This window comes from Melospiza georgiana, chromosome Z (genome assembly GCF_028018845.1).
Source record: "Melospiza georgiana isolate bMelGeo1 chromosome Z, bMelGeo1.pri, whole genome shotgun sequence".
Lineage (NCBI taxonomy): Eukaryota > Metazoa > Chordata > Aves > Passeriformes > Passerellidae > Melospiza > Melospiza georgiana.
This window is the reverse complement of record NC_080465.1, coordinates 864,742-882,680: the sequence shown is the minus strand read 5'-3', so window position 1 is coordinate 882,680 and position 17,939 is coordinate 864,742. Positions and strand designations below refer to the sequence as shown.

Genomic DNA, 17,939 nt, shown 5'->3' with positions numbered 1-17,939 from the left:
AGGGCAGTGAGGCCCACAACACCACTGCATTATTTTCACAATGCTTCAGATTATGTGCTGAGGTTTAGGCATGTCAGCATCACTGTACATCTTCACAGCAATGTGTTTAGTAGGGTTACTTGCAGGGAAAACCCATTTGGATATTGTATTCCCCATACAAAATGTGGCCGTGGTAACTGGAAATTTAAAAATTGAGAAGCCCTTCTGAATTTTTTAGCTTCACTTTGCATTTGACAGAGCACTGGGGATGCCACCTGCACACTCTGAATCGCCCCTTTCACTCACCCTTACAATACCCCAACATTATTTTTGGATTCAAGTCTTTCTCCAGACTGTGCCAGACAGGGGAAAGATCAGGAAGAAAGGGTGCTGTAAAAAAACAGTGAATTTTTAATGCATTATTATGGGAACAAGGGGAAAAGTCTCTTTATAGTAACCACTGTCAGCAGTTGCTGGCTGTATAGCAGTGTTGAGACTCAACTACATTTTCCCAACACACACAAATATATCTTTAGAAATAAATACAATAAAGGTGAAACACACTGTTTTATTTATAAAAAGTTACCTTATAATTTATCAATAATTTTTCATGTTTTTAAAACAAATTAGAACCAATCCCCATTAGGCAGTTTGCATTTAAGGAAAAGGGTGAAAAGGAAGGGATGTGGAGTGAGGAAATTACACATGATGCAGCATCTGTGATCTCTCAGAAAGCAAAAAAGTCAACTCAGTGCACCTGGAACTACACCCTGATAAAATCCATTAAGCTCCAGACATGTATTTTGCACCTCCAGTATCTTCCATCTTTAACCATGATTTGAGGATTAAAAACTGTCCTTTCTTTCATCCTCAGGCTCATACATATTTTTCCATTTCTGTAGTTCCTGAGAATCATTTATCTTCCACGCTTCAGCAAAGGACTTCATTTTTTTCCTGTGGGAGAAAAAAGAAAAAAAAAACCCTAATCAAAATACAGACACATTTTTAAGTGAAGCACATCAAACCCTGAAAGTCCTACAGTCATCTGCAAAATTTTATACGCCATCCAAAATAGCACAGCTCAAAATGTTATGTGATCTTCAAACAGCCAGTTAATATTTTCTAAGATTCATGTTTCTGCTGTAGGTCAGCCACTAAATTAATTTCATAACTAACTTACAGCACCAGCAGCACTGACAAAACGATATAAACAAATGGAAGAACTACTTGTTAAAGGAAATAAACAGCATTGTAGTCAGCCCTGTTTAATTTTGATCATTCAGTTTGTACAAATTTGTATTTGTAGGACCATAACAGGAAAACACATTTTCAATACAAATGAGTGCACACATCCTTCCCGTTTCTTCTCAGCATTTTTTGATTTGTAAGAGCTGTGACAAATTACAAGACATTTAAAATGGGTTAAAGCACATTGCCGACGACAATGTCAATTGTCAAATGTCAAAAGTCAAAACTGGATGAAGTTACCCAGTGGATTTTCTTAAATCATATGAGGGTGATTTAAAAAAACAAGACCAGGCATCTGGCCCATGGGTGTTGTGACAAGGGCAGTGCCACCAGCAGGTCCAGGTGTGGTTCCCCTGGTCTCCTGCTCCCACCTCACAGACCAGACCCACTCTCTGAACAGCACAGTTAGGACCCTGCTCCAGATTTGGTTTTTTTTAACTTTTGCCAATTACAGACTGATATTTCCAATTAGCATAAGCCACTGCATTATTTTTCCTGTAAACTGTCAAGTTCCTTCTAAAGTTTCTCTTTTGCTTTATTAAGAGGGGATAAAAAAGCGTCGTTAAGCGCCGAGCGCTGCTGAGTTCCAAAGTTTGCACCTATAAATAATTAGTAGTCAAAATGTTCTCATGTAAAATTATCCTGTCAGGATTAGGTACAGCCATCAGACAACTAAGATCTTGATTCATTATGTTCCTATAGGGCTATTTGAATTTTGCTCATAGGACTGCCAAGGAAAATAACAGCAGAAGAAAAAAAAAGAAACAGTGAAAACAGTTATGAATATCTAAACTGTGCACACAGTGTTGCAGGATTTACAAATCCATTATGCCACTTGATACACACAGGAATTTTCATAACTACTCTAATATATAAGGTACCAACACCCCTGAATGAAAACTGGATATCAGGGAAATATTAAAATCCCAAGACGTTTCAATAAAATTCTGAGTGTTTGTGGGGGCAATCAAAATAATTCACAAATATTTATTTTCAAGTTAAACCAGAAGAAGAATGTTCTTCTACACTTTGGTATGCAAGGACAATTTCTAGTTCCAAAGTAAGTAATAAATACTTTCTAAATTAAAGTCATTAGTATTTTCACTATCACCGATGAGAACATAAGTAGGTATTATAGAAGGAAATAATGAAAGAAAAAAAATCACATTTGTTCTGACCTTTTCATGTTCACTATTCTCTCCAACTCCTTTGATTTGGAAGCTGCTTTCTTCAAGATTTCTTCAGGAATATCTGCCAGTTTGGCAACATTTAGCCCATAACTCCTTGCAGAGACTCCTTTAGTTATTTGATAAAGGAAAGTGATAAATTCAGGATTCTCTTCCACTTCAGATCCTAGAAACATAAAACCAAAATCAAAACCTCCTCTTTGTGGCAAATACTTAAGTCCCCTGTCCTGATCAGCTTACAAGGTAAGCAGATAATACAATATGAAGAATTATTTAGGGGAAAGGTTAATGGCAAAAAGCAATGGGAAGTCACTAAAGAAACACATTAAAATTTTTGCAATTATTCCATGAATAGGCCTTTATGATGCCTCTTATAATTCAAGAACTGGGGCCATCATGTTTCAAAACAGTTTCAAAACAATTAAATGCATTTTTTCACTCCATAGAGTGCTAAATTTTGGAGCTGCTTGACACAGTAGGACGAAGGCACTGAAAGTACACAGTATTAAATTATGGAGCCCAGCTGAAACGAAATCCATGGGAGCTACAAAACACATCGTGCTCGTGAAGCCCCATAAATAGCAGGTGTTTCCAGACAGTGAGATCTTTCAAAGAAGGAGCTGCCATATGTTTGATCCCTAATCCCTCGTCCCTAATCCTTTGTGTTTGGCTGCTGTGGGAAGTTGGATGGTGGGATAGGTGAATCTTTCCCTACCCCAGCTCAGATATCCTCCTGAAACACGTGAAGGAATGCATGTCCACTTTTCAACACCCCTAAATGTGTGACTGGAGTGTATCACATTCAGGTGAGGTGTAAATCGTCACACTGACATCCTAGGACTTTAGCCTTTATAATTTCCATGTATTTGCCATCCTGCAGTTCTTTAGTGTGTAACTCCAAACTCCACATTCAGTGTCAGCTGCTGCTGTCCCATTTTGGGCAGACACAACAATTCCTCTCCAGGCCTGGCAACCAAGGGCACCTCACTGCCTCAGGGCCCAGAAATGCAAACAAAAGTGAGTTGGGTGAGCAAACTTGGGGTAAATGACTTCATTAGCTGAGGCTGGAATTGTTAGATTAGCCCAAATATGCAAACGGATCAAACATAAAAGTGTGAAAACCCATGGCTTGTTGTCCATTTTTGGGTGTAGCCCCTGAGGGAGGGTTTGCCTGCCCAAAATGTAAATGAAGGCCCTTTAATGAATATTACTGCTTTTTTCCCCTTCACTTTGTCTGGCCCCTGTTTTTAGGTAGCCCAAAAAGCATCAATAGCACAGAGGGATCCCTCAAACTGCTGGCAGCAGCCACTGGGGACTGCTCACGTTGGTAGGCTGGGAGGGCAAGAAAAAGCATTTGGCAAGGTCTGAGTAGGAAAATGGCTATGAACAGCTTTTTAGAAGTCTGGCTAGTTAGTCTGAAAAGGCATGAACATCAGAGTTACTTTGCGGCTGATGAGAGGAAGGAGAAATTTGCCTTCACAGACAAGCTGTGGGTCTGCTGGTGGATAAAACCAGCACTGGGAGAGAAAAGAAACAATGGGAAGGATTCCACTGATGGATGAATGGAAAAAGAGATTTGCTTTTACAAATAAACTTTAGGATGGCTGAGAAATGAAATTAGGCATTGAAAGGTGAAAGAAAGAGTGGGGCAGAAAAACCCCTGAATTTCTTAAGAATTAAAAATGAAAAGGGAGGGTTGTACATTAGAGGGAAACCTTTGGGATCAGGCATTCCAGGAAGTCTGAACCTCTCAAGTGCCTCAGCCAATGGGGAAAGAGAGATGGGAAATGTGGCTGGGAAATTGGGATAAAAAGGAGGCTGCATCCTCCAAAAATGTGAGACACCCCAGGGAATGGGGTCTCCCTTTATTCCAATAAAGTAAAGGACTCCTCTGTCTCCTTTTTGGGCATAAACCTCTGGTGTTTGTGGGTTATTTTCCTGGCACTGACCTGTGTGCTGTGTGCTGTCCTCCTCGCTGAGCAGGAAGGCCATGTGGTAGTTGCCCACGGCGCAGGGGTACAGCCGCTGCAGCTCGCACACCGACGGGTAATGGGTGACAAACAGCGTCAGGGCCTGCACCTGCAGCACACACACAGCACACCTGGGCCTCACCCGTGCGCCCTGGGCTCAGCCTCGCCGAGCTGCTGTCCTTTCCCCACAGCCCTGAGGGGAAATGGCGCCTCTCTCCATGGCTGCGGCCAGCGCGGCCTACCCGCCCCACAGTGTGCCTCAGGTGTTGCGGTGTGACTTCAGGATTTACCTCACAAACCCCGTTCCTCCCATGATGATTCCCAGCCAGGTGTGTCAGCCTCTCCTTTCCCCTCCCAGCACTGTCTGTCTCTCCTGCCATTCCAGACGGGCATTGAATTCCAAAGATGCCCTGCACCCCTGGAGGACGTTGGGCCATCCAGGTGTCCTTTGTCCCTTTGTCCCTCCCCTCCTGTCCCTGCTTGGTGGCTCCCTGCCCCTTCCCTGCCCCTCTGCCCGGGGTTAAAGGAGCAGCAACCACGGGCCCAGGGAGTTCTGTTGGAGGAGCTGCTGCATTCAGAGGCCTGTGGGCCAGAATAAAGCTCTGGATCCAAACCCTCCATCAGAACCGACTCCTTTCCTTCACCATCGCCTTAAAGCTTCTCCACCAAGGGAAACCTGAGCTCCTCAAGCCTGGACTTGTCTCCACGTGCTCAGCTGCAGCATCCAGCCAGCCAAAGGTGTCTGTGGGGTGAAACACCACACACCCACCAGCCAAAGGTGTCTGTGTGGTGAAACACCACACACCCAGCCAGCCAAAGGTGTCTGTGGGGTGAAACACCACAGTGCTGCTGTTTGGTTCAGCAGCAAGGGCCAGACAAGCCAAGGCACATCCTGTCTGGCTATATTGGTAATTATTCCCATACTCAGGCACTTACATCTCTGATGAAATGCTCCAGGGTGGCATAAGCAATGGCAATGCCATCGTGTGTGCTCGTCCCTCGGCCCAGCTCATCCAGGATCACCAGTGACCTCGAGGTGGCTTTTCTGATGATCTCAGCAGTGTCTGTCAGCTCCTCCATGAAGGTGCTCCGGCCTTTGTAGATGTTGTCTGCAGCACCCATTCTGCACCAGCACACAGAACACAAAAACTCATCACAAATGTCGGCTAATGCTGGAAAAAAATAATCATGGGCATGAAACCATTCTATTATGATCTTTGGTTGTTTGCTACAAACAGAGGAGAAGAATGCAGGCAGAACATTCATCTTCCAGAACAGTCTCCCAGCTCACACTTCTCCCACCTTCACAAACAGCACAAGGCAGCCTTCTTTTCCCCCCAAAAAGGGGGGAACCCTGGCACTTCAGACCAGTCAGCTCACAAGAATTCCATCAGAGGTAGCTGTGAAGGTGAATTTTACTCCTTTGGTTTAGTTCAGCCCTCTGTTCATAGAGGTTTCTAATGCTAACAATACCCAAAAGGATCCAATATGGCATTCCCACACAGAGTGGAAGCTCCTGTGAACCAGGTGTTTGTGCCTCCAAACAGCAGAGCAGCCACCTCCTTCAGGCACTAACAAAATAGCCATTAGTTCCCCTAATTGCACAGGTACATAATCTTAACCAGCGTCCTTAAACAAGATTTAAAGGTATTTTAAGAGTTCTCTCCTCATTCCGTTGAAATACAACTCTTAGCAGCCTGCAGGCAGGTGAGCTCCACACACAAAATCCTCCAAATTTCTCTAGCTTTCATTCAGATCCATGCAGCCCTCAAACCCTATCTCAAATTGTGAATTTGTGGTCTACATGTGAGAAACCTGTAGTTAGTCCACCCTGGTTTTCCCTTTTCCTGCAGCTTTCCTTACCTGGGCAAGTAATACCCATTCTATACTGAAGAAAAAGCATTTCTTTTTTGCATTTCTGCTTTTGAATTACATTAATCACATTAGAGCATCCCTTCTGAGACAGGTCATCATGAGCATGCCACTGAGGAGAGACGTAAAACTGGATTTATTCATTCTTATCAGCCAATATATAATTACATACAAGCCACACTGATTTAAGGAAAACTAACTCATGGGTTTAGTATATTATATTTCCGAATTTAACAGCTGGCCACTACAGTAGTTAGAGCCAATCAGAACCTTTAAAGACAAGCCCAATATAGTGGTTTCTTTCTGTGTCTTTTGCTGGATTTATCTCTATTGTAATTGCTTCTGTGACTTCCTGAGGCACCACCAAGATACAAAAAAATTTTATGAGGATGACTAAGAGCATTTGACTAAAACCAAGCAGGCTGGACCCAGTATAACTATGATTTGTATATATTCTCTGGTCCCTGCCCTGGAAAATCTGTCGTGGTATCATGCATAACTGCACAATAAGCAAATCTTCAGTTATAAATTAACTACTTTGGTTGGAGATGGGCATATGAGAAAAGTGAGTTTTTGTTTTATTGAGTGTGTGCTTAAACACACACACACAAATTACACTCCCACATACCCCAAAAACCAGGTGATTCTGGCCATAAGCTAATTCAGCTGTACATGATTTTTCTCTGAATTAAGTGTATAACTCAGGATAATGAGGTTTTGTGAAATTAACATTTCATTAAGCCACTTACTGCTGTAATCCTTTCAAATGCTGGGTTAGGAATGATTTTGGTGAATTTCTCGCAGTGCCCCCCACCACCCCTGTGCCCCTTTCCCAGCTTGGGTCAGGCACCACGCCCTGCTGTAAAATCAAACAATCCCCCTTACTGCACAGATCCACAGAGAACAGGATAACTTAGACCTTTTTTAACACTGTTAACTGCAAATACATTAATCAGAATGACAAATACTTTTTATGTTTGAACAATCTCTGGCTCCTTAATGAACAACTTCAGTGTTAGCCTCCAACCTTACAATCAGTGGCGTTATTATTTTCTCACTTCTTGCTTGGCTTTTCCTTACAGGGACAGCATCTCACAGGCTGTCTGTTGTGTGCCCGTGATGATTACACACAGAGCTTCCATTTTTCTCTGGGATTGCATCATTTCCACAGAGCCCACAAAATATTTTAGCCTGCTTTGTATCTAATTTGCATTCACAAAAATAATTTCCTGAACTTCCTCACTAAATGCTCAAGATACAAAGAGAAATTGGTATTATCTTTCCCTTGTTGTTAGAGACAGCTGGAGAAGAAGTCTTTCTTTCCAGCATTTGAAAATATTCAAATCCAACTCAGGCTTAACTACAGATTAAAAAACCAGTACATTTTTAAATGACATAAAACCTCTTAAATGTTATCTTTTGAAAATTGATAAAATTGTTCTTTCTGCCTCTATCCTTTACTGTAGAAGAATTATACTTAGTTTTTTGCACATACATACTGAGCAGTGTTATCCCAGAAATAAGCAGGAATAATTGTTTTAGTGTGGATGACTGCATTTATAAAAGTAACAGATAATTTGTAGCAAGGCATTGCTCCTAACTTTGTGCTCTATTATTCCTGATACAGTAAAGTTGTTGAGTCACAAAACCTACTGCTTAAACAACCCTTTTTTGGGTTTATTTTCACATTTAAAACAGCCATAATAAACCCCACCAAACTTCTCCAGAACTCCTCAGTGCCTTGGAATCCACATTTTAATGCAGATCTCCTCCTAAATGTTTTTATACATGAAAACATTAAATTTTTCTTCTCCAGTCCTGCCCACAAGGAACATGCAGACAGGCAGCATGAGCAGTGTCTCTTTGGATCCATCACTCCTCAGCAGATGCAATTTGGCTGGAAAACACTTGTTTTAATGTCTCTTTGACAGCCAACCAAATCCTGCAAAATTAAAAGCTCTTCATCTTACGGTGTTCAACCCATTTATTATGCAAACTAAAAAAAAAAAAAAAAAAGGGGATGGATTTTCTGTTTTCAGTGCTCAGTTCAAGTAGCAAAGATTCCTGTCAAAGGCCTCAGAAAAAAACAGCAGAGAGGCAATGTTCTGTAATTTAATTTGCAGAGGGTAAGATATAACTGCACTGCCTCTCAAAAGAAGTTATCCCACATGCTCTTAGAGCTGGCTTGGGTTTGAGATCACAGTGAGGGCCCCAGGAAGTTCACTCCTCTCTTATTTCACTGCGCATCTCTCTCTCAGTTTGTGGAAATGAACAGGCAGCCCAGGAGCTCACAGTGGAAACATTCCACTGCGTGAATCCCAGAAAACAAGACTGCAAAGCAATTCTCTACAGCCTTATTTTCAAACATCGGCCAACAGCCCAGTGCTACTTACTTATTCCTACTCTATAGAATACTAAATGCTGGGGAAAAACCCCAAACTTTAACTACGTTTTCCCATTGATTTTAGTAATATTCATCTGAGTTTAGGTGAGAAGCTCACCTAAAATACTTACTGCAAAAATTGAACCTTTTGCAGAAGAATAAACCTAAGTCAAGAACAATTAACATGAAAAGAAAATTACTCTTTTCTCCAGGAATAAGGTGTAGAACACTCTCAGCACCAACAAAAATCCCTTTCCGTGATTCAAAGATAACACTGAGAACCCCATGAATAAAATAAATTTATAATGTAACTTTACAATTCCACTCACTCCCTCACACAGACCCCTCTGAAATGTCATTTCAAAGATCACTGCATTTGCACAGGAGTAATTTAAATTAAAACACCCAGTTTACAAGAAGGGAGGTCTAGACGTGCTGCTGCCTTGCATCCCACCCTTTTCCTGGTGGCAGGGGCCTGCTCTCCACAGCCTGTCTGTGCCCAGCAGAGCAGTGTGGCCAGGGCAGTGGGCACAGGCAGCCCACCAGGGATGGGCAGGACACTGCAGATGTATTAAGTAATTCCTCAGGAGATTGCATGTGCAAATTTGTAACAGCTCACTGGCAAGAAAATAATGCTTCACACTCCCCCACAACCTACTGGTACATCATCATCTTCGTTTCCATCAAGATCCCACTGATGCAGACCAAAAACTGACAGAAAGAAAAATAATTTACAGAGGCTGTAATTACAGAATTAGGAAAAAAAAAAAAAGAAGTGTGATGGGAAGCATGGCTATCAGGATAGTTATTATTTTTGCATTATTCATGGGTGACTTCTAAGAAGCGTGCCAAGTTACATGGATGATGACAGGGAATCAAAGGATGCTCATCACATAAACCTGTTTTCAGTCTACATCCACACGTGCTCAACCATCTCTACAACTGCTTATCTGCAAATTTAAATGAAGAAATACCAATGGTAGGTTACATAATTAAGGAGAACAGCTGTTGAGAAGCCTGACAGAATGCATTCAATGTAAAATACATTTTTCTTTTGCATGTTATTGTAGATATGTGATGCTCTCAGTCACTGAGAGATTAATGAAGATATTAAATGACTCTGAGGGATAAAAACTTTGTATTATCCTAGAAAGAAAAGCGAGTCCAAAGTGATTTCAATACTCAGTTTCATAGTGGTTTCTAAATCTTTTTTCCCCCTTCTCAGTATCAGTAGGTAACTGAAGCAGCCAGAATAAATAATGACTGAAATCCTCCTTTCCTTCTAGGGCTGGCCCACAGGGGAATGCTGCACACACCAGCACGCCTGCCTTTTAAAAGAAACATTTCTAACAGGATTAACTTTCAAGATGTGAAGTGCATTGATTTTATTTTTTTTTTCCTGAAAGCCAGAGGGAAGAAGAACACCCACTCTATCTTTTCCAAAGCTTCGGCTGGACTGACAGGACAGGTAGGACAGAATCCCTGTGAGTCAATGCAGGCCCTGAGGGACCAGAAGCCACCAGCACCCCTCATCCCTCACTTCATGGACTAACAGAAGCTCAGGTACTACAAAAGTTTATGTCATGCTACCTAGGGAGGAACACCCAGTAAATTTGCTTTCTGAAATTCAGCAGTGATACTCTCAGTAACATTTGAACTCGGTAAAAATACTTGTTACATTGCTTAGGGCAAATGCATCACTGACTTTTAAATTATCAGTGAAAATGTTACTGGTGGTCAAGAGAAAGACCAGCTTGTGAGGGCAAACATTTTGCTGAAGGATAAATTATAGAACAGATAGTCAAATCAAGGTGTTTCTTTGAGAGTCAACACTATTAGCTTAAAGAAGGTGAAAAAACAGAGACAAATCAACACCTTCAAATATGCACAGGTTTGCACTCACTGCTTGGGACACCAGGGAGGGAACTCAAGGTAATTAAGTTAATGTGCATTTGTAGCTGAAGGATTGAGGCCAGGGGGGATTAAAGGGCAGGAACTATAGCAACAGAGTAGGGACAATGGCTGAAGCACTCGGCACAATCGTGAACTTTTCCCCTTTAGACCTGTGGGCAGCAAGGCCAATCCAATTCCACCTGTGACTGGGTCAAGCCATAGGACGGAAGAGTTTGGGAAAGGGCGATACAAGCCCACTGTGAGCAGCTGGTCAGCTCTGCAGGCACGGTTCCTCGCGCCCTGGCCCTGCAGCTGCAGCCCATCAGGAGCCCTGTGAGTGCCCTGGGAGTGAACAGCGCCCTGCTCTGCCTCAGGTGCATCTCCAGGGCACATCTCAGCCCGGCACACCAAGGGCTGCCTGCAGCCACGCTTCACCCAACAGCATGCAGGCACCCCACAGGCTGTCTGCCTGGTGCAACACGGCAGCGCTCCATGTAGAAAAGATGCACACCTCACACTGCAGATGCATGTTTCTGTGAAATGAGCAGAGACATGAAACCAAATTAGCTACAGATACATGCACAGCCCGCCTTAACTTGTTCCTACAGAGCCACAGAACACTGTCAGAAGCAATTACAGCTCAAATGCACTGTGGTACGTCCAAGACACAACTTTTCTAGAAAAAACAGAACAAAATAATTCTTCAGTTTAACAACACTAACTACAACTTTAGCTTATTCCTTTTTTTTTTTTTTAAATCCAAACCAAAGCTATCTCCACATGATAAAAAATGGTGCAATGTACTTAATACTGCACCCTGTTCTTCCCCGAAAGATGGGAACAATTTACCCCAGAGGTGCAATTACATGATTGATTGTGAGCATAAATGAAAGGCTTAAGTAATTCTTGTTACTCTGGCAGTAAACAAAAATACAATTAAGGAGGAACAAAATGAAGCAAATTACTGTGCCATAAAGAAGTAACATTTCTGAAAATTACTTTGGGGTTATTGACAGCTAAAAGTTCTGTTGGTCTGACTCATTGTGCTTTCAATACAAACAATACTTTCTTGGCATGTCAGTATATAAAATTCTCATGTGGACTTGCCATTCACTTGGGATTGCTTTGTGAGAACAGCTCCCTTCTTTTCTGCACAATAAATAAATCAATGTGCATGGCAGAACCACTAAGCTTCACCACATATATATAAAATAAACAAAGACCTGGACAAGTACCTTTGATTTTTTAATTTTCTGACCATTATCTTTCAGAGTCTAACTGCTCAGGCAAATTGAGAGACTTTTTTCTATTTGTTCTAATTTTCTTTTTTTTCCAAAGGAAGATCTGAATGATTTAAACATTTATTTTCAGGTTTAAAGAACTTTTTAAAAATCCCCAAAGTTCTGGTCAAAACCAGGTTCTGTACAAACAAGTTGTTCAGCTGAGATAAACTCCTCCACAGTTTTGACTCAGCGATCAATCTCCTGGTGCTTTCTGTACACACCTGCAAAACCTGCCAAACACTGCTGTCACCTCCCCACTGGTTTCACAGCCTAGATTTTTCTGATTATGAAGAAGTAGTCTAGATGAAAGCCTTCATTTGTCTGAGGTGTTGTGATTTTAACTGGTATTTCTAGGAAAAATTATCTTCATTATCTTGCCCTGTAAGCTTCAAATAAATCATTAAAGCTTAATAAAGAAATAAATGGAAACAAGGATTTTTTAAAATGTAGGACTCTGGTCTTTAGAGTTTAAACCAGAAAAATTCACAAGTGGTATAAAAATGAGAAGCAATATTTGCCTATTCCTATGCAATTAGGATGATTTCTAATATTGGAGCTTGTTATTTATTGATTATTTTAAATACAACTATTTCCCCCTCTGTGCTTGTCTTGTGCAGCTCCCTTCTGATAAGCCAATGAAACTGGCTGAATGACATTAAGTGTAACGTGGTTTGCCTAGTTACAAAAAGTTGAGAATTCCTTTTCCCTGAAAGGTTGCCTCAATGGAACAGTCACATCCATTTACACTTAGGAGTATTATTTTGCTTTTGTTTTTAGGTGATGTGCCTCAATGTGTTGCAAAAACCACTTGGAGAACATCTTCCACACAGTTTCCAGTTTGACAGAACGTTCTTTTCCCTGCTTCAGGTACCCACTCCATCCTGTGCTTTCTGATTTTCTCAGGAATTCTTACAAAATATACTCTTAGCAAGCCCTGAAACATTTTAACCTCGAAGTAAATCTAAAAGCAATCTAAAGTCAGCCATTTTTAAGTACCTTTCAGACTTGAATGAAGAAAAGAAAAAATAAAAGAAAAAATGAAATACAAGCATCCCAAGTCAGCTTGCAGGTATTCACACAATATTTGCTTTCCATCATGATTTCAAACCTTACTGAAATTTGTGATAATGCCACAGGTATGCACATTTCATCCAGTTAAAATGAAATGTTTGTCTACTTGTTTCTTTCAGCTCCACACACTTGTGAAACAGTAATAGGACTTTGTCAAGTTGTCAGAATTAAATAGCTGTAAATGTATTCAGGGAGGTAACACTCACAATACATCTATTATAAGGCCTGACCTTTTGGAGAGTAATTCCACCACTTACAGATCAGAAAAACAGACATTTTAATAAACCATAAAGAAGAAAGTACTATGGCTTGTTTGGTACATGGCCTCTCCAGAAGTCTGGAGTAATGAGGACTGAGTTTCCTTGGGTTCTTTTCAGTTTCCTTTGGAGAAGTCCTCCATCTCTAAACTGTCCTCTAAGCTCTAAAAGCAATTCTTTCCAGCTGTGGGGAAGAGGCTGAGGGCTCCATTCACCCTGCACAATCCTACAGGGACACAGCCACAAACACTCCCTTAATTTCTGCCCCATAAATCTCTTTCAGGTGACAACAGTCAGGGCACAGGAAAAAATTGTGAGAGGATCCACAATGCCTGTAGGCAAATCATGCCAGAAATGTCACTTTGGGACACAAATGCCCCTTCCCCTTCCATCTCTGTGAGCCCAAATGCATGTGACTGTTGCGCCTCTCTGCTCACAGGATGATGGAGATGAGCAGCGCCAGGCACACCACTCGAGCAGGCATTCAAACACTGATTTTGCTTTTAATGCCACTATGCTGTCTTCCACGTGGGTTTTGTGAGGTTTTCACCCCGTGAGGTTCGTGCAGCGCTCACAAACCTCAGTGGAACGGGCCACACCTGGTCTGAGTGGGTTTGAGACCAGCTGAACATCCCACCTGAGCAAGGGAAGCACAGCCCCCAGCTGGCAGAACAGCACCGAGTCCCCTCCTAGAGGGACTCTGAGGAAATGCCCTGGCTGCTCCAGCGGCTTCCCAAAGATAGAAAGAGACTGAATCTCATCATGTCACCATGTTCAGCCAGGTGTACGTATAAGTAACACTGTGGGAACCACAGAATCAGAGGGGTTTGGGAAAGCTGCAAAAGGCCCCAGAGACAGCAGAACTGTGACGGGAGCCAAGCAGCAGCCATGAGATTGGGCAGCAGAAAAATTATTTAAACTGTAGAAAAGCAAGGACAAGCAGAACAATGGTCTGCGTATTAATGCTTGTCTAGAACAACTCCCTAAGCTGCAGAAAAGTTTATCTAGCCAGATATTAGGAATGTTGAAGCTTAATAATGGAGCTGTGTGCATTGTGTTTGAAGGCTCACAAGCAGGTATTGCATTTGAAATAAGCCAGCACTGTTTAACCAAAGGTACCTGTGCTCATAGTGGTTGGACAGAACTACTGTCAATATAGAATATACGCTGTACAGATATAAATACTGTCAGTGTGCTTTTGCTTTGTGTGGTTGGTCACAAAACTCATAAAGTGAGGTGTGACATTGAGTTCTGTGTCTGCTGCCTGGGATGTGAGCTGCTGGCACCTTCCATTGCCATAGCCATGGAGTGAGAGTGATGCTGGAGAATCAAACAGCTCAAGGCAGTTCCCAACAGCCCTGTCCTGTTTGTGGTCTGTGCAGAGACCCCAGCTGATGATATAATACCATTTTTTCTTTAACCTGGAATGAACAGTAGGGATAAAACATGCATGGTCACTCTGTCCAAACACTGGGGAGGGCAGGAGAAGAGTGCTTTCCTCACACCAGTTCTGCCTCTTGGAAAAGGATTATCTCATGGGCACTTCTGGGTGTGTGTGACTGAGTTCACAGGGGTCTTGGATGAGGTAAGAGAGCAGGATCTGACTCCACATTTCAGAAGGCTGATTTAGTATTTTATGATATATATTACATTAAAACTAGACTAAAAGAGTACAAAAGGTTTCATCCGAAGGCTGGCTAAGAATAGAATAGGAAAGAAATGATAACAGAGGTTTGTGGCTGGGGCTCTCTCTCCAAGACAGCTGGGCTGTGATTGGCCATTAATTAGAAACAACCACATGAGCCCAATCCCAGATGCACCTGTTGCATTCCACAGCAGCAGATAATCAATGTTTACATTTTGTTCCGAAAGCCTCAGCTTCTCAGGAGGGAAAATCCTAAGGAAGGGATTTTCCATAAAAGATGTGTGTGACAGGTGTGTTCACCACCTGAGCTGTGTCACCTCAGTCACAGCTGGGAGGACACAGCTGACACTCCCATAGACCTCAAACGCAGTTTTGAACAGGACTTTCACTTGGAAAGGCTCTCAGTTCTGTTGTTCCTTGAAGTGATCAAAATCCCCTCCCTGTACTGAACCCATAAACTAACTCAGAAAAGCCACTCCAAGGCACAAGGTGGGACTGGCCCTTGGTGGCTGGAATTTATGTGACCCAACTAAGGCCATTGGTGAGGGGGATGAAACTCCTCCACTATTTCAGTGTTCAGCTGCCCAAAGATTTCTGTGCTCTGGTTTTAATTGAACAGACTGCTTTTACACATGTTCTACATCATTATACAAGAACAACGGATTATAAAATACCAAAACAGTGATGTAACTTCAGAGCTGGGACAGACAGACCCAGGATTCCATCGTGGCCATGTCTGTCTGAGGGACTCTGTATACAGACGTGTAATACAAGCTACAATTAAAAAACATCCCTCCCTAGCCAAGGTGAGCAATCACCATCTGCTTACGCAACTTTTTCATATATATAAAGGAATCTGAAACAAGCAAGCACCTCCATTGCAGACTCAGCAATTAAAGACGTCCCTCCAAGCTAAAAATACATCTAAATCATCTGTTACAAGGAGAAAATGCAGAAGAAAGTTCTTTACACCTGAATACAGATCCTGTGATGTGAAGGAACTATCCTGCACTGTCAGCCCCCTCCATCCCTGCCTTCTCTACATACAGTACAGACAATTCCAGGTGTGTTGGATACCATGAGGATTAAAGTCAATGCTTTAACAGCATTTCCAGCCTGGCGGGGATGAAACCTCACTGCAAGGTGTGGGTCACTGTAGTGACTGTGCCAGCTCCCTGGAATAAGTGAAAATAGCTCTTATTTCAACACAGGAAGAGAAATCCAGGCAGGTAAGTGCTCTAGGAAGGAAATTACTCTGTCCCTGTACCATCACCTGGCGCTGGCAGGGGTTGCTCTCCTTGACACGATTCTTTCTGATGGCAGCCTGTGATGTCCAAGAATTGATTCTTAAAGTCTGGAAGGCACTTGGTAACCTGAACTGCTAATTATCTTGTTTATTTGAAGACATTTTGCCTTCAAAGTGCTGTAGCATTCTCCCTCTCCCTCCCAATTTGGAACATGGACTCCCATGAACAGCTACTGTTGGCCCACAGGAAAGAGGACAAAGCCTCCTAGCAGTGGGAAATTCTATCAATAATTGATTAGAAGAGGGACCTCTGCAGAGGTCAGCTTTATTCAACCACCCCTCCCCAGGGCATGATTAGACCAGCAGAACTCTTGTCATTAATTCCTCCATACATGGATGTCCACCCTTGCTTGGTCTCCCTGCTCACACACACACACACACAGAGCATAATAATTCCAGTGTCTGATTGACTGTATTAGAGCTAACAAAAACTGAGGGTTGGTTGTAGAGTGGAAAACAAGCCTGTTTACTGCAAGTAGAAACTTGGATGGGAATTTTCAAACATCAGAGAATCAAATATCCAAATCCCATTAAAAGTTAATATGGATGGGATGTCAACCTCTTCAAAACCCTTCTAAATTTTTTAAATATAATTAATTCACTGATTAGGTTGAAATTCTTTAAGAAAAGATTACAAGTAAACATTATCTCCTTTGGAGAAGGGAAAAAAAAGAAAATACTAACCAGCCAACATCCTCAAAATCCTGGTTCCTCCCCATAATTTGGGCTAGGCTCAGCACTGTCCCTGTCTTACCTACCCAGTAGTGAAGAAAGATCCACTCCACCTGTAAGCAATTCCTCTTGCATCTTTCAAAACATTTGGTGTAATCCAGTATGTAAAGTCAATTTAGAGATGCTATCCCATATAAGCACAATATATCACAAGGAATAACCATAGTAGCAACCTTTCAATTTCCATGGAAACCCTACTTGGAAAACAAGACACAAATCCCGGGGATACAAATCCCTTAAACCTATATAAATTCACTCTTGGAAGATGCAGTCTACAAACCAAAAGAGGCACTGGAGAAAGGTTTATCATGAACTCTTGCTCACCCTGGTGCAAAGAATTCCTCACAGAGCCAGCTTGTACAGCATCACTGGCTGATCCCTCCCTGCATCCTTCCCTGCATCCCTGAGCATCCCTCACTCTCTCTCCTGCAGGGGTACCACACTAACAGCATGCCCCAAAACATCACCACAGCAGCGATGCAAGCACCTTGGAGACTGACACCTTCCCATGGTAAGGTTTTGAAGTATTAAAAATGCAGTTTTAAAATGAAGTATTAAAAGGCAGTATTAAAAATGGAGTTATCAGCAACAAAATGGAAATTCGCATTTTCTCCAGCAAGACCTTGTGGCCTGGGATGGCAGTGCAGAAAGGAGGTCTACATAGCTGTTATCACAAAAAAAAAAATTAAAACTTAACAATAAAAAAATCCAAACAAAATTAACCCGCAAAAAAAAAAAAGCACAGCAGGTGAAGCCAAAAAAAAAAAAAAACCAAAATTGGGTGGGAGTTAAGAGAAAGTCTCTGATCTCTTCCAGGTCATTCTCTACCAGAGGAGAGGACAGAGCAAAAGCTGAGGCTTTAGAAAAAAGCATCAAACCTCAAGCTTTTTGTGGCAGTTGGTTTATTGATTCTTTCCTTAAACCAGGCATTAAAAACTATTTCAAGGGTAACTTCACATGGCTGAGAAATTCCCTGAATGCAACACCACATTAACCTGCCTGACAGACTTAGACAGTTTAGGACCTCTGCCAGAACCCCAAAAAAACCCAAAACCTACCCCAAAAAAACCCAAACCAACCAAAAGTGAGGTGCCTCCTTGAATGATCTCTGTA

At 42.0% G+C, this 17,939-nt stretch overlaps 1 protein-coding gene across 1 annotated transcript in view; it reads right to left on the bottom strand.

The window, feature by feature from the left end:
* Positions 1-533: 533 nt before the first annotated feature.
* Positions 534-17,939, bottom strand: part of MSH3 (mutS homolog 3) — a 92,244-nt gene continuing 74,838 nt past the window's right edge. Inside the window, exons 21-24 of the mRNA XM_058043454.1 lie at positions 5,321-5,507; positions 4,364-4,493; positions 2,406-2,580; positions 534-933 (exon numbers count right to left, since the gene is read on the bottom strand). Of these exons, the coding sequence (XP_057899437.1) occupies positions 825-933; positions 2,406-2,580; positions 4,364-4,493; positions 5,321-5,507 (601 nt within the window). The 3' untranslated portion in view covers positions 534-824. The remainder of the gene's footprint in view (positions 934-2,405; positions 2,581-4,363; positions 4,494-5,320; positions 5,508-17,939) is intronic.